This window comes from Gorilla gorilla, chromosome 3, assembly GCF_029281585.2.
Source record: "Gorilla gorilla gorilla isolate KB3781 chromosome 3, NHGRI_mGorGor1-v2.1_pri, whole genome shotgun sequence".
Lineage (NCBI taxonomy): Eukaryota > Metazoa > Chordata > Mammalia > Primates > Hominidae > Gorilla > Gorilla gorilla.
In genome coordinates this window covers 58,933,037-58,956,068 of record NC_073227.2, presented here as the reverse complement: position 1 = coordinate 58,956,068, position 23,032 = coordinate 58,933,037, and the positions used below count along the sequence as shown (strand labels likewise).

Below are 23,032 nucleotides of genomic sequence, written 5' to 3'. Positions count from 1 at the left end.
GTGGTGGCAAGCAACTGTAATCCCAGCTACTCAGGAGGCTGACACAGGAGAATTGCTTGAACCCGGGAGGTGGAGGTTGCAGTAAGCCGAGATCACACCATTGCACTCCAGCCCAGGCAACAAGAGTGAAACTCTGCCTCAAAAAAAAAAAAGAAAGAAAAGAAAAGAAAAAAGAAAATAAAGAAAAAATATTGCTAAAGCTTTGGAAAAGAACTGTTGGAATCTGTGGCCTCCTTGAGTGAGGTCTCACCCACCCCTAGGTTGATTGGTAAAAACTACAGTTTTGTCTGGCTGTAGCTAACTGAAAAACTAGCAACTTTGCTGTAAGAGGAGTCTTGATTTACAGCAGAGGTATAAACCTACAACTTTGTAAGTCAAAAGTAAAAAAATCACTTAGGAATGGACAAGGAGTATCTGTAGTTGCTAACCAAAGGTTACAGTCCTAGTACTTGAAGAGCAACAGAGCAGCCAGAAATTTAACAAGGTCCTGGAAACAGAAGGGCAGAAAAGGGTAACATGAGCTCTCCAAACATCTTTGGCAAACTGAAATGATGCATGCACAGGGGAGACTCAAAGAGCATGGCAAATGTAAAAACCAAGGGGAATTTGGGAACTGCCTCCTACACTGAATGCATCCCCCATCCCACACAGAACAACCAACAGTGAGTGGAAGGCTTATAGACTCAAGTGTTTGATCTTAACCTTTGTCCAAATGATTGGCTGACTGCTAAGCTATGCAGACACAGGAACTACCCCTAGCAAGCAAGAATAAATATTGAAATAAAGAACTTAAAAACTGAGCACAGACAGCAATAACTTCACATCATATATAAGATAGATTCCACAATTTGAGTCCAGTCAAAATGCTAAATTTAAAACAATACAAATCCCTTAGATATAAAACAAAATTGAGTTGCTACAATATGCTACCTAAAATGTCCAGCTGTCAACCAAAAATTATTAGACATGTAAAAACATAGGAAAGTGAAATATACTAAAGGAAAAAAAGCATTCAGTGAAAACTAAATCTGTATGGGCCCAGATACTTGATTAGTCAAGCCTTCAATAAGACTTCATAACAAATATATTCAAAGAAATAAAAGTAAAAAAAAAAAAATTAAAAATGACTCAATAAAAGAGAAATCACAATAGAAAATTATAAAGTATAAAAAAAGAGCCATCACACTTCATTCTTCCTAAGTCCTACCCCAGAGTTGCTTTGAATGTGTGTATTTAATAGTTAAATAAGACCTGAAAAGGGAGTTGGCCTAAAAATATTTTTACCGTGAAACATCAATTTCTTCAGAGTTAATGAGAATTATATGCTAACCATACCAAAAACCTTGATTAGAATTTTTAGCTTAGATTTATTGATTGATATTAAAAAGGGAAAGTTGAGGCCACATACAGAAAGCAATGGCAAAGGACACTGCCTCCAACAGAAAATATGAACCAAAAAGCATAATGGAAAAACATTTACACGTAATATACTAAATAGATGTCATGCCAACACAAACACACAAGGTGAGAATACCATGTGATAATGCAAGTAGATTGAAATGCTACCGGTGCAAGCCAAGGAATGCCAGAAATTGCCAGTAAACCACCAGAAGTTAGGAATAAGGAAGGATTCTCTCCCTTACAGGTTTTCAAAGACATCACGGCCTTGACAACACCTTGATTTCAGACTTCTAGCCTCTAGAACTGAGATAATAAATGTCTGTTGCTTTAAGTCACTCATTTTGTGGTATTTTGTTACAGCAGTTCTAGGAAATTAATACAAACATGCCTTTTACCACAGTTCTCTCCCATTGGATTATTTAATAATAAATGATTTAAAATTAGTATTTGGAAAAGATGTTTTTTAATGAGTAGACATATTAATCAGGTCTCTTTTGACACAGAAATGTTCTATATTTCATTTTCGTATTCTTGTCAAATTATAAAAATAATATCATAAATATGGACATCGCTACAAGCTATTATGTACAGTCACTGAAAAATCAGAAAAAACGTGTGAGTTAGAAATGTTTATCAAATACAAGTCTACACAAAACTGAATAAAATTTTTATTTTAAAACATCACAAGTAATTACAAAGACAAATATTCCAACTATACAAACTGTTTTTCACATATACATATATACATACATATATTTAAGGTTGGTTGATCTTTCATCTTTTTATCTGAGTAAAAAGAAGAACACTTTCCTCATTCCGGAGATTTTTGATGTTATAATAGTTACCTAAAAGTAAAGTGATAAGAAAATAAAAATTATTTACATATGAACCATTCTTTCTGATTAAGTATGTAGTCATCACCTGACGGTTGTAGTATAGGACACAAGATAAAAACAATTCACCTAACCTAAAGTAACTTATTTAATTCCATGAACTACATCAACAGCTAACCATGACACGTGATCCAGATGAGGCTTGAGAGAACAGAAATATAAATTTCACATCGTTATGAAAATAAATACGGAGATGAATCAGTCGAGAGTGTAAGAAAAGAAAATCTCTTTCTGAAACCAATCTTTATTAGGTCTACAGAACTGCTGTGGATTCCTCTAACCAGACATACTCATATATAGATGAATATAAAAGGTACAATGTTAAGTAGAATAAAATCTCAAATTTTATTTATTTATTTTTTGTCTTTTGTTTTGTTTTTTTTTTTTCTTTTTCTGGAGAACGGGGTCTCGCTATATTGCCCAGGCAGGTCTCGAACTCCTGGGCTCAAGCTATCCTCCCGCCTCTTGCCTCCCTGAGAGCTGGGATTACAGGCATGAGCCACCGCGCCCGGCCAAAATCTCAAAATTTTAAAAAGGCAAATGCTACTCTTAAATAAATGAGGTAACAAATAACAGCAAAAGTGAAATACAGATGGACCGCAAGTATCACATGTGACAGGCTTATTAGAATTGAGTACTATCACTGTGACTTTCTATATATTAGAAATTGAGAAAGTATTCACAACAGTGCTGACATACTAAGGATTATGCAAGTATGGCTATTATTATTGTCTCCTTCCAACAGAATGTAAGCTCTATAAAAGCAGGGATTTTTGCCTGTTTTGTTCATTTATATATCCCAAATCTTGCAGCAATACATGGACATAGTAGACACTTTGTTTTGTTTTTGTTTTTGAGACAGAGTCTTGCTCTGTCACCCAGGCTGGAGTGCAGTAGTACAATCACAGCTCACTGCAACTTTGAACTCCTGGGCTCATGCAATCCTCCTGTCCCAGCCTCCCGAGAGCTAGGACTACAGGTGTGCATCACCATGCCTGGTTAACTTTTGCATTTTTTGTAGACACAGGGTCTCCCTAGGTTGCCCAGGCTGGTCCCGAACTCCTCACCTCAAGCCCTCCTCAGCCTCTCAAAATGTTGGGATTACAGGTGTGAGCCACTGCACCTGGCCCATAGTAGTCTCTTAATCATACTTGTTGAATGAGTGAATGAATGACAAGTGGATTAAAATGCCTATTTACAATAACTTCTGCTGTTCAATAGCTGATGAAGCATACCATTCTTGAAACAGTTTAAAATAATGTTCTAAAAACATAATTTCTTAGAGATAACATGGGGTAAATAATTTTTGTTCTCCTCTGTAACACAACATATCTGCTGACTATATATATAAATGTATTTTTTTTTTGAGACCGAGTCTCACTCTGTCCCCTAGGCTGGAGTGCAGTGGTGCAGTCTCTGGTCACTGCAAGCTCCACCTCCCAGGTTCATGCCATTCTCCTGCCTCAGCCTCCAGAGTAGCTGGGACCACAGGTGTCTGCCACCGCGCCCAGCAAATTTTTTTGTATTTTTAGTAGAGATGGGGTTTCACCGTGTTAGCCAGGATGGTCTCGATCTCCTGTCCTTCTGATTTGCCCACTTTGGCCTCCTAAAGTGCTAGTATTACAGGCATGAGCCACCATGCCCAGCCAATATTTTCATATTCAGTAGTAAACAACTCTTGTTCTCATGTATCAAAACACTAATTGGTTGGGCACTGTGGCTCACACCTGTAATCATAGCACTTTGGAGGCCGAGGTGGGCAGATCACTTGAGGTCAGGTGATCTGTTACGGCTAACATAGCAAAATCCCGTCTCTACTAAAAATACAAAAAGTAGCCGCATGTGGTGGTTCGTGCCTGTAGTCCCAGCTACTCGAGAGTCTGAGGCACAAGAATCGCTTGAACCCAGGAGGTGGAGGCTACAGTGAGCTGAGATCGTGCCACTGCACTCCAGCCTGGGTGACAGAGCAAGACTCTGTCTCAAAAACAAAAAAAACCACCACAAAACGCTAATACACTTACCTAATGATCAAATGAAAGGAAAATATGTACCAAACTGCTCTGACATCCATCAGTCATATCACACTTCATTTTGACCACTGTGGCTTCCATTTCCATAGTGCCCAAAAACAACTATATACATGTTGTCTAAGTGAAATAAATTGTCTTACCTGAAGGAACATAGAACGAATCCCCAGTACTTAATATATAAGGTGTTTCATGTAAAGTACACAAAAGGTCACCAAAGTTAACATAAAAAACCTGCAAAAATAAAAATAAAAATCTCATTCAAAATTGAACCATGATAATACTCCAAAGGAACCTTAAAATGTAGTGGGAAGAATAACGACTCCCCACAAATGTGCTGGCTTTAATCTCCAGAACTTGTAAATACATTAAATTTCATGGCAAAAGGGACCTTGAGATGGGGAGATTATCTTTGATAATGTAGGTAGGCCCAATCTAATCACATTAAGCCCTTAAAAATAGAGTACTTTCTCCTGCTGGAAGCAGAGAAGAAATGAAGCAGAAGGAACAGTCACAGAAATTTGAAGCATGAAAGGGACTTGCACCGTTGCTGGCACTAAAGATGTGGGGCCATATGCCAAGAAACATGAGTTATTTCTAGAAACTAAGAATGACACCCTGGCCAACAGCCAGTGATGAAATGGGAACCTCAGTCCCACAACCACTTAAAACTGAATTCTGCCAACAGTCTGAACGAGACTGGAAGCAGACTGGAAGCAGATTCGTCCTTACAGCCTCCAGAAAGAAATACAAACCTGTCAACATCTTGATTCCAGTCTTGTAATACTCTAAAGAGAATACCTGGTCAAGCTCATGGTTCTCTCTACATAACTGTGAGATAGATAATAAAAGAGTATTGTTTCTTGTTTTTTGAGACGGAGTCTCACTCTGTCATCCAGGCTGGAGTACAGTGAGGCGATCTCGGCTCACTGCAAGCTCCGCCTCCAGGGTTCATGCCATTCTCCAGCCTCAGCCTCCTGAGTAGCTGGGACTACAGGTGCCCGCCATCGCGCCTGGCTAATTTTTTTTTGTATTTTTAGTAGAGACGGGGTTTCACCATGGTCTCGATCTCCTGACCTGGTGATCCGCCCACCTCGGCCTCCCAAAGTGCTGGGATTACAGTTGTGAGCCACCGCGCCCAGCCCAAGAGTATTAAGCCATTAAATTTGTGATACAGTCATGCACTGCCTAACGATGTTTCAGTCAACAGCAAACTGCCTACATGATAGTGGTCCTATAAGGTTACAATGGCATTAAAAAAATCGTATTGCCTAGTGACCTCACAGCCATCATGATGTCCCAGTGAAAAGCATTACTCACATGTTTGTGGTGATGCTGATGTAAATAAATCTACTGAACTGCCAGTCACATAAAAGTATAGCACATACAGGAAAAAGTGGAGGATAGAAAGTAGGACTAACTTGCAGCTCCCACTCAGATGGACAGAACAGCATGTGGAAACTCACATCATGAACTTTTTTGCCAGAAGAACTACTGCAGGAACATACCAAGAAAACTGAAAGAATTCACAGACTCTTTGAAAGAAATGGCTTGCTGCTGCAAACTCCATGAGACAGCTGAACAACCATGAGTGCTCAAAGTGTGAAAGGGGGGAAAGTCTGCCTCCAAACACATCCTTACTGGGGAAGCTGAAAATCCAGGTCATGAGAGAAGGATTTAACCTTACCTAGAGCTGAAACGAATTGAGAGAGCCAAGGGAAATATAATAGTAGAAGCAGAGGCAGGAAGAGCCCCGTAAGTACTCCTGGTTTCCAAGGAAGCCCAAGGAAGCCATTTCTGACTTTATCTCATAGGGTTCCTTGGGGATGGCTGCCAGTGGAACTGGGGGAGGACCACAGAAAGAAGGAAACTTCCAGCTGAACTTTAAATAATTTTGATGAAGCGTGAATTTTCCTGGGCAGAATTGGGGGAAGGGCGAATAGGAAGTTCAGATACAAGCCAGGGTAGGCAGCAAGGGGCAGGGCCTGAAAGCCCAGCTTGCTTTCTCAGCAGGGAGACTTATAGCCTAGCGCAAAATGTCAGTCCTGCTCACTGGCTGTCTGGATACAAACTTGGTTTGGTGGGGCACAGTAGGAGTGAGACTGGCCTAGCCTGGCTGCATGGGAGCTGGGGGAGGCCAGTCTGCCAGCTTCCCCCACTTCCTTGGTGACCAGTATGATGCACTAGAGACAGCCATAATCCCCTTGGGAACATAACTCCAGTGGCCTGGGAACCATATTTTCATCCCCTACAGTGGTCACAAAAAGCTCAGCCCAAGGAGAGTCTGAGCTCAGACACACCTAATCAATCCTACCTGCACCTGATGGTCTTTCTCTAACTGCCCTGTAGCCTAAGACAGGAGCTATAAGGCTCCACCCATCACCTGAGAAACCTGAATACTTACCCAGGCAACCTGTGGCAACCTTGTATCAGCAGATGCTCTCTTGAAAGTACCATCTCCTGGCTGGTGGCCAGCCACCTGCTAGCACAACCAATATTAAAGAAAACCAGCACACTAAACAAAACTACAACCAAAGACCGTCACAGAGTCTGCTTCACTCCCCTGCTACCTCCACTGGAGCAGCTGCTGAGATCCATGGCTGAGAGACCTGAAGACAGATCATATCACAAGACTCTTTGCAGGCACTTCCCAGTACCAGCCTGGAGCCCCATAGCTTTGCTGGGTAGCTAGACACAGAAGAGCAATAGCAATCACTGCAGACTGCCTCTCAGGAAGCATAATCCCTAGGGGAAGGAGGAGAGCACCACATCAAGGGATCACACCATGGAACAAATGAATCTGAACTGCAGTGCTTGACCTCCAGATGTCTCCTCTGACACAGTCTACCCAAATGAGAAGAAACCAGAAAAACAATTCTGGTAATGTGACAAAGCAAGGTTCTTTAACACCCCCAAAAGATCATACTAGCTCCCTAGCAATAGATCCAAACAAATAAATCTCTGAATTGCCAGAAAAATAATTCAGAAGGTTGATTATTACATTACTCAAGGAGGCACCAGAGAAAGATGAAAACCAACTTAAAGAATTTTTTTTAAAAATACAGGATTTTGATGAAAAAATCTCGAGAGAAATAGATAGCATAAATAAAAAACAATCACAACTTCCGGAAATGAAAGGCATACTTAGAGAAATGCAAAATACATTAGAAAGTTTTAACAATAGAATCGAACGAGTAGAAGAACTTCAGAGCTCAAAAACAAGGCTTTTGAATTAACCCAATCAAAGACAAAGAGAAAATAAATTAAAAAAAAAAATGAACAAAGCCTTGAAGAAGTTTGGGATTATGTTAAACGACCACACATAAGAATAATTGGTGTTCCTGAGGAAGAAGAGAAATCTAAAGTTTGGAAAAATTTGAGGAAATAATCAAGGATAACTTCCCTGGCCTTGCTAGCAATCTAGACATCCAAATACAAGAAGTTCAAAGAGCACCTGGAAAATTCATCGCAAAAAGATCATCACCTAGCCACACAGTCATTAGGTTATCTAAAGTCAAGACAAAGCAAAGAATCTTAAGAGCTGTGAGGCCAAAGCATCAGGCAACCTATTTAAAAAAAACCTATCAGATTAACAGCAGATTTCTCAGCAGAAACCCTACAAGCTAGATGGGACTGAGGTCCTATCTTTATCCTCCTTAAATAAAACAATTATCAGCCAAGAATTTTAGTATCCAGCAAAACTAAGCTTCATAAATGAAAGAAAGATAAAGTCTTTTTCAGACAAACAAATGGCGAGAGAAATCCCCACTAACAAGCCAGCACTACAACAACTGCTAAAAGGAGTTCTAAATCTTGAAACAAAAACTCAAAATACATCAAAATAGAACCTCCTTAAAGGATAAATCTCCCAGGGTCTATAAAACAAACACACACACACACACACACACACACACACACACACACACACACACAAACACACACACACCCAAAGTATTCAGGCAACAACTAGCACAATGAACAGAACAGTACCTCACATCTCAATACTAACATTGAATATAAATGACTTCAATGCTCCACTTAAAAGATACAGAACGGCAGAATGCATAAGCATTCACCAACAAAGTACCTGCTGTCCTCAAAAGACTCACTTAACACATAAGGATTCACATAAGCTTAGGGTAAAGAAGTAGTAAAAGATATTCCATGCAAATGGATACCAAAAGAGAGCAGGAGTAGCTATTCTTCTATCAGACAAAACAGACTTTAAAGCAACAACAGTTAAAAAGACAAAGAAGGCCATTATATAATAAGAAATGGACTAGTCCAACAGGAAAATATCACAATCCTAAATATATATGCACCTAACACCAGAGCTCCCAAATTTATAAGACAATTACTACTAGGCCTAAGAAACGAGATAGACGGCAACACACTTATACTGAAGGTCTTCAATACCCCACTGACAGCAGTAAACAGGTCATCAAGACAGAAAGTCAACAAAGAAACAATGGATTTAAACTATACACTGGAACAAATGGACTTAATAGATATTTACAGAACATTCTACCCAAAAACTGCAGAATATACATTCTATTCATCAGCTCATGGAATATTTTCCAAGATAGACTGTATGAGAGGCCACAAATCAAGTCTCAATAAATTTAAGAAAACCAAAATTATATCAAGTACTCTCTCAGACCACAGTCGAATAAAATTGGAAGTCAACTCCAAAATGAACCCTCAAAACCAAGCAAATAGATGGAAATTAAATAATCTCCTCCTGAATGATTGTTGGGTCAACAATGAAATAAAGATGAAAACTGAAAAATTCTTTGAACTGAACAATAATAGTGACACAATCTATCAAAACCTCTAAGATACAGCAAAAGCAGTGCTAACAGGAAAGTTAATAGCATTAAATGCCTCCATCAAAAAGTCTGAAAGAACACAAATACACAATCTAAGGTCACACCTCAAGGAGCTAGAGAAATAAAAACAAACAAAACCTAAACCCAGCAGATGAAGATCAGGCCATTTGGTAGAACTAAATGAAAATATAATCAGAATTGATAGACCATTAGTGAGGTTAACAAAGAAGACAGAAGATCCAAATAAACTGAATTAGAAACAAAATGGGAGATATTACAACCAATACCACAGAAAGACAAAAGATCATTCAAGGCTCGTATGAACACCTTTATGTATACAAACCAGACCTAGATGAGACAGATAAATTCCTGGAAATATACAACTCCCTAGATTAAACCAGGAAGAAACAGAAACTCTGAAAAGACCAATAACAAGCAATGAGATTGAAACGGTAATAAAAGAATTGTCAACAACAAAAAAAGTCCAGGCCGGGTATAGTGGCTGATGCCTGTAATCCCAACACTTTGGGAGGCTGAGGCAGGTGGATTGCCTGAGGTCAGGAGTTCAAAACCAGCCTGGCCAACATGGCAAAACCCCGTCTCTACTAAAAATACAAAATTAGCCGGACTTGGTGGTGCATGCCTGTAATCCCAGCTACTTGGGAGGCTGAGGCAGGAGAATCACTTGAACCTGGGAGATGGAGGTCACAGTGAGCTGAAATCGCACCATTGCACTCCAGCCTGGGCAACAAGAGCAAAACCCCGTCTCAAAAAGGAAGAAAAGAAAAAGAAAAAAAAAATTCCAGGACCAGATGGATTCACAGCTGAATTCTATCAGACATTCAATTTATCTATCAGAAAAGAGACAAATTCTTGTAAATACACAACCTTCTTAGATTAAACCAAGAAGAAATAGAAACTCTAAATAGACCAATAATAAGCAGCAAGATTGAAAGGGTAATAAAAGAATTGTCAACAACAACAAAAAAGTCCAGGACCAGATGGATTCACAGCTGAATTCTATCAGACATTCAAAGAAGAATTGGTACCAATCCAACTGAAATGAATCCAAAAGACAGAGAGAAGTCAATACGCAAGTCAATAAATGTGAAATACCACATAAACAGAATTAAAACCAAAAATCACATGATCAGCTCAATAGATGCAGAAAAAGCATTTGCCAAAATCTGGCATTGCTTTATGATTAAAACCCTCAGCAAAATCGGCATAGAAGGAGCATAACTCAAGGTAATAAAAGCCATTTATGACTAACCTACAGCCAGCATCATACTGAACAAGGAAAAGTTGAAAAGTTTCTCCTGAGAACTGAAACAGGACAAGGATGCCCACTTTCACCACTTCTATTCAACATAGTACTGGAAGTCCTGGCCAGAGCAATCGGACAAAAGAAAGAAATAAAGGGTATCCAAACTAGAAAAGAGGAAGTCAAACTGTTGCTGTTTGCCAATGACATGATCATATAGCTAGAAAACCCTAGACTCATCCAAAAAGTTCCTAGATCTGATAAGTGAATTCAGTAAACTTTCAGGATACAAAATCAACGTACACAAATCAATAGCTCTGCTATACACCAGCAGCAACCAAGCTGAGAAACAAATCAAGAACTCAACTCCTTTTACAATAGCCACAAATAATAATAATAATTTGGAATATACCTAACCAAAGAGGTGAGAAATCATAGACGACATAAACAAATGAAAACACATCCCATGCTCATGGATGGGTAGAACCAGTATTGTGAAAATGACATACTGCCAAAAGCAATCTACAAATTCAATGCAATTCCCATCAAAATACTATCATCATTCTTCAAAGAACTAGAAAAAGCAATCCTAAAATTCATTATGGAATCAAAAAAGAGCCTGCATAGCCAAAGGGAAGACTAAGCAAAAAGAACAAATCTGGAGGCATCACATTACCTGACTTCAAACTATACTATAAACATATAGTTACCAAAACAGCACAGTACTGAAATGAACATAGGCACATAGACCATGGAACTGAATAGAGCCCAGAAGTAAAGCCAAATACTTACAGCCAACTGATCTTCAACAAAGCAAACAAAAACACTAAGTAGGGAAGGGACACCCTATTCAACAAATGGTGCTGGGATAAACAGTAAGGCACAAGTAGAAAAATAAAACTGGATCCTCATCTGCCACCTTATACCAAAATCAACTCAAGATGGATCAAAGACTTGAAACTAAGACCTGAAGCCATGAAAATTCTAAAAGATAACATCAGAAAAACCCTTCCAGACATTGGCTTAGGCAAAGACTTCATGACCAAGAATCCAAAAGCAAACACAACAAAAACAAGATAGATGGGACCTAATTAAACTAAAAAGCTTCTGCACAGCCAAAGAAATAATTGGCAGAGTAAACAGGCAACGGCAGAGTAAACAGACAACCCAGAGTGAAAGAAAATATTCACAAACTGTCTGTCCAACAATGGAATAATATCCAGAATCTACATGGAACTCAAACAAATCAGCAAGATAAAACCAAACAATCTCATCAAAAAGTGGGCTAAGGACATGAATAGACAATTCTCAAAAGAAGATATACAAATGGCCAAGAAGCACACAAAAAAATGCTCAACAATAACTAATGATAAGGAAAATGCAAATCGAAACCACAATGAGATACCACCTCATTCCTGCAAGAATGGCCATAATCAAAAAATAGTAGATGTTGGCCTAGATGCAGTGAAAAGGGAACAATTTTACACTAATGGTGGGAATGTAAACTAGTACAGCCGCTACAGAAAACCTTAGTAGAGCTAAAAGTAGATCTACCATTTGATCCAGCAATCCCACTACTGGGTACCTACTCAGAAGAAAAGTGAGTCATTATATGAAAAAGACACTTGCACACGTACATTTATAGCAGCATAATGTGCAACTGCAGAAATATGGAACCAACCCAAATGCCTATTAATCAACAAGTAGATAATGTGGTATACATGTACCATAGAATAGTACTCAACCATAAAAAGGAATGAAATAATGGATGGTATTTGCAGCAACCTGCATGGAGCTGGAGACCATCATTCTAATAAAGTAACCCAGGAATGGAAAACCAAACATTGTATGTTCTCACTTATAAGTGGGAGCTAAGCTATGAGGATGCAAAGGCATAAGAATGATACAATGGACTTTGAGGACTCAGGGGGAAGGGTGGGAGGAGGAGAGGGATAAAAGACTACACGGTGGGTACAGTGTTCACTGTTCAGGTGATAGGTGCACCAAAATCTCAGAAATCACCACTAAATAAATAATCTCTTGTAATATGGTTTGGCTTTGTCTCCCCACCCAAATATCACCTTGAATTGTAGCTGCCATAATCCACACATGTCATGGGAGGGACCCAGTGGGAGGCAGTTGAATCATGGAGGCAGTTACCCTCATGCTGTTCTCATGAGAGTGAGTTCTCACAAGATCTGATGGTTTTATAAGGGGCTTTTCCCCCTCGCTTGGCAATTCTCCTTGCTGCCACCATGTGAAAAAGGACATGTTTGCTTCCCCTTCTGCCATAATTGTAAGTTTCCTGAGGCACCCCCAGCCCCACAGAACTGTGAGTCAATTAAACTTCTTTCCTTTCAAAATAACCCAGTCTTGGGCAGTTCTTTATAGAAGTATGAGAAGGGACTAATACATCCTGTAATCCCAGCTACTTGAGAGGCTGAGGCACGAGAATTGCTTGAACCCGGGAGGCAAAGGCTGCAGTGGGCTGATATCGTGCCACTCCAGCCTGGGGATAGTGGGAGACTCTATCTCAATGAAAGAAAAAAAAAAATTATCTATGTAACCAAACACTACTTGTTCTCCAAAACCTATTGAAATAAAAAATAAAATATAACACAATTTTGTGTAGTACAAAACACTTGGTAATGATAATAAACAACTATGCCACTGGCTTATGTATTTACTATACTTTTATCCATTACCTTAGAGTGTACTCTTACCACTTATATAAAAAAAAAAAAAGTTAACTGTGAAACAGTCTCAGGCAGGTCCCTCAGGAAGTATTCCAGAAGAAAGCAATGTTATTATAGGAGATGACAGCTCCATGTGTGTTACTGTTCCCAAAGACCTTACAGTGGGACAAGATGTGGTAGTGCAAGACAGTGATAATGATCCTAATCTTGTGTAGCCCAAGGCTGATGTGCTGTTTGTGTCTTACTTTTTAACAAAAAAGTTTTAAAAGAAAAAAAAAAAAATAGAAAAAAGCTTATAGAATAAGGAAATAAAATATTTTTGTACAGCCAAACAGTATGGTTGAATTTTAAGTATTACAAAAGAGTCCAAAAGTTAACAACAACAACAAAAGGATATAAAGTGAAAATGTTACAGTTAGATGAGGTTTATTACTGAAGAAAGAAAAATTCTGTTTATGAATTTAGTGTGGCCTAAGTCTACAGTATTTATAAAGTCTACAGTAGTGTACAGTAATGTCCTAGGTCTTCACATTTACTCAGCACTTACTCACTGACTCATCCAGGACCACTTCCAGTCCTGAAAGCTCCATTCATGGTAAGTGCCCTATAAGGGTAACATTTATCTTTTATGCCACATTTTTATTGTACTTTTTCTACATTTAGATACACAAATACAACTGTCTACAGTATTCAGCACAGAAACACGCTGTACAGGTTTGAAGTACAGAAGCAACAGGGTATCCTATATAGCCTAGGTTCGTAGTAGGCTATATCATCTTATGACGTTCATAAGACAAAATAGCTTAATGACTCATTTCTCAGTGACTCATAGCTGTAATTTGTTAGAGCAGCAACTGAAAACTAATACAGATGTCCCCAACCCCCAGGACAGGGACCGCTACTGGCAGTGGCCTGTTAGGAATGGGCTCACACAGCAGGAGGTAAGCAGCACGCCAGTGAGTGTTACTGCCTGAGCTCTGCCTCCTGTTAGATCAGCAGCAGCATTAGATTCTCTCAGGCACATGAACCCTATTGTGAAATGTGCATGTGACAAATCTAGGTTGTGTGCTCCTTATGAAAATCTAATGCCAACTCCCACTGCAACCACCAATTTTTGTGGAAGAAAAATTGTCTTTCACAAACCAGTCCTTGGTGCCAAAAAGGATGGGGACCATTGTAATACAGGAAGAGATTTCTTTTGTTTTTCCTTATTTTGTTTTTCCTTATTACTTACTGGCTTATGAAAATTCTACAGCCACTGTAAAGATTATCACCTACACTATAAAGATTATCACCGCACTGGGCGCAGTGGCTCACGCCTGTAATCCCAGCACTTTGGGAGGCCTAGGTGGGCGGATCACGAGGTCAGGAGATCGAGACCACCCTGGCTAACACAGTGAAACCCCATCTCTACGAAAAATACAAAAAATTAGCCAGGCGTGGTGGCGGGCACCTATAGTCCCAGTTACTCGGGAGGCTGAGGCAGGAGAATGGCGTGAACCTGGGAGGTGGAGCTTGCAGTGAGCCGAGATCACGCCACTGCACTCCAGCCTGGGTGACAGAGCGAGACTCCAACTCAAAAAGATTATCACCTACACTAAAAAAATACCTAGGCTTTATGTATGCCTCTTTAAAGGTCACATGCTTAGGACAACAAACTACTCAATCTGATTGAAGAATCAAAGAAAGCAAAAAGCTAAATCCCTATTCCCCTCAAAATCATATGTTAAACAAGCATCAAGACTAAGAAAGTAAAAGAGGATAAATCTCTCAATCATGCTGGCTTTCATATTCAAACATGCCAAATTTCATACTTCATACATAGGTAGCACACACTGGCAGTGACCTGGTTTTTTGAGCAACTAAAATAAACAGCATAAGGCCTTCAAACTTTGAGATTCAGCCATTGTTAGAAATTAGTTTGTCTCCTGAAAATTCACACTCTGGAATCTTAACCCCCAATGTGATGGGATCAGGAGGTGGGGAATTTGGGACGTAATTAGGTCCTGAGTGCAGAGCCTTCAGGAATGGGACTAGTGCCCTTATAAGAGACACAGATCAAAGTCTATGGTATTCTTATTATAGCAGCCCAATCTGACTAAGACATCCATCAAGAATGTTTTGCCTCAGATAATTATTTCTCCTCCTTATTTTTTATTACTACTTTGTACAATGATCATAATATACCAGAATAACAATAACAGCTAGCACTTATAAAGCACTTACTCTATACCAAGCAGTATTATGAGCACTTTATTCTTATTCACTTAATGTATATGCCCAGTAATGAGACAGCTACTACTTTAGTAGCTTTTTATGGGTGAAGAAACTGAGGCACAGAGAGGTTAAGTAATTTTCCAAGGTCACAATGTAAATGGCAAAGGGGGGGGAGTTTGAACTCAGGCATTTAGATTACAGAATTCATTCCCTAATCACTGTGATATACTGCCTCCCTAAATGGGGAAAAAAGCCCCCCGAAATGTTTCAAAGGTATTTTTATAACTTAATAAGACAAAAAAAGTTATTACATCCAAAAATAATTTGCCTTAATCAAAAAGACAAAAAAGTAATACTAAAAAGTATATATTTCTAGTGTTTTTTTTTTCTCATCTATTCAATTTGGTTCTCTAAGCACAACTCTCATTTCTGTAAACATTTAATTAAGAAAGCTTTTGAAACATACAAAAATAGAATGATGAACTCTCATGAATACTTAATGCTAACCACCTGCCCAAGCCAGAGTCTACTATCCTCACTCCATCTTATTTCAAAATAAATGCCCAGTATCATAATTCATCTGCAAATATTTCAGTATGTACTGAAAGATCAAGTGCTTCTAAAAAACATAACCGCAATACTGTTATCACACCTAAAAAATAAATATTTAATACCAAATATCTAGTTAATAGTCAAATTTCCAATCATCAGTTAAACATATCTTCAAGGATTTCTTTGAATCAAGATCCAGGTTAGCACCACATACAGTGATTGGTTGATCTGTTTCTTAAATTTCTCAATCAATATTACTGGTTCTCAATCAAGGTGATTTTGCCTCTCAGGGACAACGGACAATTTCTGAAGACATATTTGATTTTGTCACAACTACAGTGGTGCTACTGGAATCTAATGAGTAGAGGCCAGGTAAGCTTCTACTTACAGGGCCTTACCTACAGGACGGCCCCCACTACAACAAAGAAGTATCTAATCAAAAATGTTACTAGTGCCATGGTTGAGAAACCCTGATTCCCTAGGTTTCACCTGGTTCTTTTTTATTTCTTACATTTAATTTATTGAAAACATTAAGCAGTTTGTCATAAAAATCTTCATGCAGGTGGATTTTGCTGACTACATCCCCAGGTATCATTTGAAAGATTTCACCACACTTTATTTCTTGTAAACTGGTAGTTAAATCTAGAGACTTGATCAGATTCAGGTTTTATATTTGCTTTTGGGTTTTGTTTTTTTTTTTTTTCTTTTTTAAGGCATGGGGTTGGCAAGACTACTTCTTGGATAGTGTTGTATTTTTCTATCAGGAGGCACATAATGCTTGGTTGTATTCTTTTTAGTTATCTGTCAGCCACTGAGCCTTGATGCCTAGATCCCAATAGCTTATCAGGGATTGCAAATGGTAGTATTTTAACTCCAACATTCCTTCTTCACTCATTAGCTGGAATATTATTCTAATAAGAACAAACTCATCTATTATTTGATTACCTAATAGCACAGTTTATATAGAAAAGGCAGAATCAGTTGTTAAAGGGAGTTGGCTTCCTAGAATCCTCCAACAGTAACAAATTTTTGTTGTAGTAGTAGTAGTAGTAGTAGTAGTCTTAGAAATTCATGGATTTAGATATAATTGATACATATCAATCTACTGAAGTTATTCTTGTTAATACTCAAGTTTCATATCCTTAGCCAGCCAGTGGTAGCATCTTCAAGTTGGAACCTGAAACATGACCCAATCTTAATGGTTTCTGATTAGTAGTTTGCTATCGATTCCAAGCTCAGTTTCAGGCCTAGAATCAGGCATTCCTCCAAGGAACTGGTTCTTTTAAGTAGGTTGCTGTCACCTTTTTGTTTTTTTAGCTCTGAAACATTTGTCTAATTTTAAAAATATTCTCCACCATTTTTCATTGGGTTTTTTCTCTCTCCTGAAATTCTTATTATTTGAATTTAGGCATGTTTTTCTCTCTTCTCTACATTATTTAACTTTAATATTTTCTATTTTTTAATTTCCTTCTTGTCTCCTGGGAAGTTCTACAACCAGCTCTCATAATTAATATGTAAATTCTTCTGTAGTTTGATTTTAATAAACCTACTACTCTTCTCTTTTAAATATTCTCTAGTAGTGTTTGAAAGAGAGTTAATGGCCTATGCTGGTTCTCCATCTTGTCCTGTTTATTATCTTTTTCAAAAGCATATATTTGTAAGTGTGCTTCATGTTTTAAAATGTAAAAATACGAGTCTTATTAAAAAAAACTTCAGCTTTAATTTTCATTTATTTTCATTATAAAAAGTTAAAGGTAATATATAGAAGAAATAAAATCAACTAAAATAACTACATAATCACAGAGTAAAACATGTGAATACATGTTTACATACTTGAAGTTTACATACTTCAAGATTTTATTTACATTTTTAAATTCTAGTTAGAAAAATAGATACTATATACAAAGAACTTTTATCTTGCGTATTTGCTTAAACATTTATCCCAAGGGTCTTCATATATGGCTGTTCTTCAAAACAAAATGCTCAAACTAATTTTAATGTGCTTAGTGCAGTGCCTGGAACACATAAGTTCTGTATAACTGTTTATTATATCACAGAATGGTTTATCCCATTACTAAGTCAAAATTAAAATATAACCATTTTCTTCCTGTAGCACATTGTAGTGGTTTCTAATTCTGCAATAACCATCAATGATTCAATAAATAACTACATATGTTCAGCACCCCTCACTCTGAACTTCCAAATTACTTCCCTGGGAAAAATTTCTAGAAATGAGTCACAGGTCACAGGGTATGAATACTTTTCTAATAATTTCCATTAACTCAGTAACTATAAACTGTCATTTGGATTTAAATGTGTATTCCTTTGAATATTAGCCAGATTACACACTTTTAAACATCTATTACTCAAATTTCCTTTTGTATAATAAAGGCATTACAGTTTAATAGGTAACTGCTATTAGTTCAGTGATGATAATTCATGTTTATCCTCATTATTAGTTACTTTATTATTATACAGGGACCATCTATGCTTTTAAAATGTGTTATTTTCACTCATAATAATAACTGGAGGCCTATAACATTTTCAGTTTGAATTAATGAATATTGTTAAATTATTTTAAATCATGATTCTAACTATACTGATGTAGTAATAATCTTTGACTTTCATATGTATCTTTTCCTTGCCTTGCCTAAATTTGCCCTTCTTTGTTAATATAAACTCAAGAGTCTTCACAATTTTTCCCTCCTTTTTGAATTTACTTTAAGTTTGTTGGCAAAGAGAATCATTCTGACTGTGATACTTTAGTAGCACAATTTCAGACTCCTGAAATGTCAGATACTGAAAGATGTTCCTTAGCTATATTTTTTAACTGCTGGTATAATGTTAAATATTCTTAAAATTTGGTGCTTTTCAAATTCTATATTCTACAATTTTCAAACTCAGACTACAAATATTTTATATATATATAAAATATTCCTGTTATAAACACACACACACACACACACACACACACACATACACACATATAAAACAGACCAATGTTGCAGAGGTGTATGTCTCTAAATGGGGGTGGGGGTGGAAGAAAGGAGATAAAGAGAAAGAAGGAGAAGATAGAAACTGACTCACCTTGAATCTCGTTACAACTTCAGCCAGTAATATTGTTACATATAATAGTATATTATTTAGTACTTATTGAAGCAACTAGCTCTTAGTCCTGAGTCTATGTCTAAATAGTTAAGTAGTTTTTTTATAATCTCACTCATTTTATTTACTTTTTTCTCAGGTTACTGTTTTATTGATATATAAAAATTTTACATGGTACATGTCACATTTTAATACCTGTATGCAATGCATAATGATCAAATCAGGGTAACTGGGATGTAAGTGATTTTTGAAGAAGTCTTTTAACCTATTTCTCTACTGCATTATCATAGAAATGTGGAATTAGATTTAATCTCTATAATCCCCCCCAGCACTAAAATTCTAATGATTTGTTTGCAAACCTATATTTAAGATGTTTTTAAGTAAAGAACATTCCTTAAATTTCTGAATCTCAAAATACAGTGCTATGCAGAGAACAGATACTGTCAAATAACTGTTGGCTGGTTGACTCTAAACAGATTTAACAAATAAAAACCTTTCTCTGTGTGGTGTAGTAATAGAATTTCATTTCTGAGAAAACAGCATTTTAATGTCTCATCAAATCCAATAAATCAGAGTTCTACCAAGAGTGAAACATAAATATATAAAAAAAGTACTCACCAATATATCCTGGCCAACATGCTGCTTTCCCTTTTCTTCTTGTGGTCCTAATATCAATTTCCCAGTAGAAAAAAAGGGTGTATCCAATGTCTTGTACACCTTCAACTCACCATGCTTAACAAAAAATTGATATGTATCTTGTGGCCTTACAAGATCTAGGAGTAAAACAGTAATACAAATATAAAACAACAGCAGTATTGGTTAATGATATAACATATACACATATATATAATAAAGAGTCATTTCTGGATATATATCTGCCTTAGAGAGTTGTTTCAGAGCATTAACTCTGGAGCTAGAATGCCAGAGGTCAAATCCTGTCTCTGTCTTAAAAGCTGCATGACCTTAGGCAAGTTACTTAAGCTCTCTCTCACTGTGCCTCAATTTCCTTTTCGATAAAATTAAATAATAATAAGTTCATCTATTCGATGTTAATGAGCTGCTGTGAATATCAACGAGTTAATATGTGTAAACTATTTAAAATATTGTCTGGCAAAACGTACGCACTGTTAGTACCAGCTGAATAACAAGAATGGCAGTATTATAGGAACTGAGACAGAAAATAGAATTAGCTGAGATAAAAAAAGAATTCTCTATTTTTAAAGTTTAACATAAACCACAAATGTATCATCACCATGCCAACAGATTTTTTTTCCTGCTTGACTAATAATTTTTATTAGGTAAAGTTTGTGAGAAAGCAGATTTCTAATGGTTGTTCATAAATTACTACCTCACTTACAAAAATTTCCATTACTTAACAAACTTTTCCAGATCTATAATTAATAAATTATTCTGTCATCAATGTCTGATTCTGTTTCCCAGGATATTTGGGAATGTTAGTGATCCTACAGACTACATGATATAGAAATATATATATATATACACATATATATAGAAATATATAGATATAGAAATATATATACATATATAAATATATATAGAAATATATATATATATAGTAGATTTAAGAAACAAATAAGAAATGAACTTTTGACAACACTCACAATAACCTGGTAGAGTACAGCAATGCTTTCAGTTAAGACACTAAACAAAACTCCATACTTCTAAGCTCTGTTACCAAATAAATAATCTGCATATAGGTTTGCCAAGGTGTTAAGATATTAAATGAAATCTATTTTCATGGTCAAAATTTTAAGTAGGAGTACCATTATTACTACCTTTCTTTTTTTAGGAATTAACTAACTAGTTTTATTATTATTATTATTATTTTGAGACAGGGTCTGGCTCTGCAAGCCCAGGCTGAAGTGCAGTGGCATGATCTCGGCTCACTGCAATCTCCACCTCCCAGACTCAAGCAATTCTCCTGTCCCAGCCTCCCAAGCAGCTGGGACTACAAGCACCCACCACCATGCCCAGCTACCATTACCGCGTTTCTGATTTGACCTACTTCTCCTCTGATATAGGACAAACAGCCCTTAGTACTCAATGGTACAGTCATAACAGTTGTTAAAATATTTAAATATTTCATATATATATATATATATAGAGAGAGAGAGAGAGAGAGAGCCTGGTTGTTAAACAGTTGCATAATCCATAAACTCCTATCCCACTATAGCCCATCCCTTGGGGATCTTACATGACCTGCTAGAGACTAAATATTTAATCCAATGCAGCAGGAGGCTTCCAGGACTTTGCAGCACCAGCTTTAAGGTTAAACCTGGCATCTGTACAACTGATTGATGCCCTTGCTAGTCATCCTCACAAAGGATTCATATCCCAGGTAACATTACTGCCATCTGTAGGCCCAGAAGTTTGTCTGTGCCCTACCCACAATCCCTGCCTGGCTTCATGATAAGCGTATCCTTGAGTCTGCCAACTATCTATCTACAATTCCCCATAAACAGCCTCTGTTCCCATGTGTCCTCCTGGTCAAAGAAGGCCTAGCCCTGATGGGGGAGACGACATTCCTGATTGTAGCACTACTTGTGCCCCAGAGGACAAGTCCGGGGTGTTAAGCGTCCCCTGGAGCTGTCTGATATCAATATTCCCCCACAGTTGTCTTCACATAGGTTGCTCGTTGGAATTAGACTCTTCTGGACTTTAGCACTGATAGAATTGGGGAGAGAAAGGGAAAGTAGACAGGCCAATCATCAAGCAAGCAATATTTTCTTACAAATTGTTTAATTAAGTATTTTCAGTATCATGCCTGATCTTACCCATGAGAATAATCTCTCTTGTTTCTGGGTCCTTTACCCTCGTTGGCTGCAAAGGATCTCCAAGAGGTATACCTAGATTTACCATTAAGTTAGTCTCTGCAAAAGAAATACCATTGAAATACAAACTACTTACTTAAAATTATTCTCAATCCCAAAAAGTTCAGTACAAAATATAGCTATAGAGAAGTTATAAAACTGTCAAACGCATAAAAGTCTCTTCCTATTTATAAATCACTCTGATAAACAAAAATTCAAACTTAAAAACCCATAATGATTTAATATAAAAGCAAACACCCTAAACTTCCTATTTTCTGTAAGCCTTAACATGTAAACTCTTGCATCATCAAGGTACTAAGTGATGTTTTGCATAATCTCTAAGTGAGATAGAGGTATATAAAACACTTTAGAAATGTCTATGTTAACCATAGCTTGGGCATAGGAATGGTGGGTTTCATTTGACTGGGAAATTTACTCATGAAGAAATTTATAATATGCTATTAATAATTTTTTAAGAATAAAATTAGCTTACTTTCCATTTGGAAGAAAGTAGACATTAAAAAATGAATTTTACCTATGGTATTATTTCTGAAGTTTTTGGAAGTAAATTTCATATTTTGCAAAGAGCTTCTTCTCAAAGTACTCCTATTTAAAATAAAATCTAAAAGTTACTTTCAGAAATAAATTCATACTTCTTTCATCGTTATCAAGACAGATCCTTTTCTTATTAGATTTTTTGTTGACTTTTCCAATATTTTCTTTTGCCTTCCTTTTAGACGATATTGTGTCTGGAGATAGTACTCCACTAATCACGAATCCTCCTGAAATTTAACAAAAAAAAGTAAAATATACATGGGAAAGACAAAATCTTTAAACAAAACTCCTTAAATTTAATATGGCACATTTCCTTTCAAAGTACCAAAGAATATATGTCTGCAGCTAATAGTTAAAATAACACAAATACCAACCAATTTCATTATATCTCTACCACCCTAAATCAGAGGCTGATAAAACAGGATTAGATGATGAAACATGATTAGATGGTCCTATTGCTCCCCTGAAATCAACAGTCATCAGTGGAGGCTTTAAAAAAAAAAAAAAAAAAAAGGAGGGGGGCTAGCAATGAACTATTTATAGAAATCCACATGAGTTTAGTCCTTTGACTTAGATATATCCATCAAAGAAAGAAATATGGCCAGGCACAGTGGCTCACACCTGTAATCTCAGCACTTTGAGATGCCAAAGCGGGAGGACTG

At 37.1% G+C, this 23,032-nt stretch overlaps 1 protein-coding gene across 5 annotated transcripts in view; it reads right to left on the bottom strand.

Moving 5' to 3' along the window:
* Window positions 1–2,047: 2,047 nt before the first annotated feature.
* The window catches only part of CENPC (centromere protein C), a 73,149-nt gene continuing 52,164 nt past the window's right edge, over window positions 2,048–23,032 (bottom strand). For 2 of the 5 annotated variants that reach the window (XM_019026022.4, XM_055385870.2), the window contains 5 exons: window positions 22,469–22,597; window positions 21,780–21,875; window positions 19,603–19,757; window positions 4,465–4,555; window positions 2,048–2,246 (listed from right to left, as the gene is read on the bottom strand). In XM_019026022.4, coding sequence (XP_018881567.4) covers window positions 2,176–2,246; window positions 4,465–4,555; window positions 19,603–19,757; window positions 21,780–21,875; window positions 22,469–22,597 — 542 coding nt within the window. In that variant the 3' untranslated portion in view covers window positions 2,048–2,175. Of the gene's footprint in view, window positions 2,247–4,464; window positions 4,556–19,602; window positions 19,758–21,779; window positions 21,876–22,468; window positions 22,598–23,032 lie in introns of those variants that run through there. The other 3 variants (XM_055385869.2, XM_063705272.1, XR_008679465.2) reach the window with 3 other exon arrangements.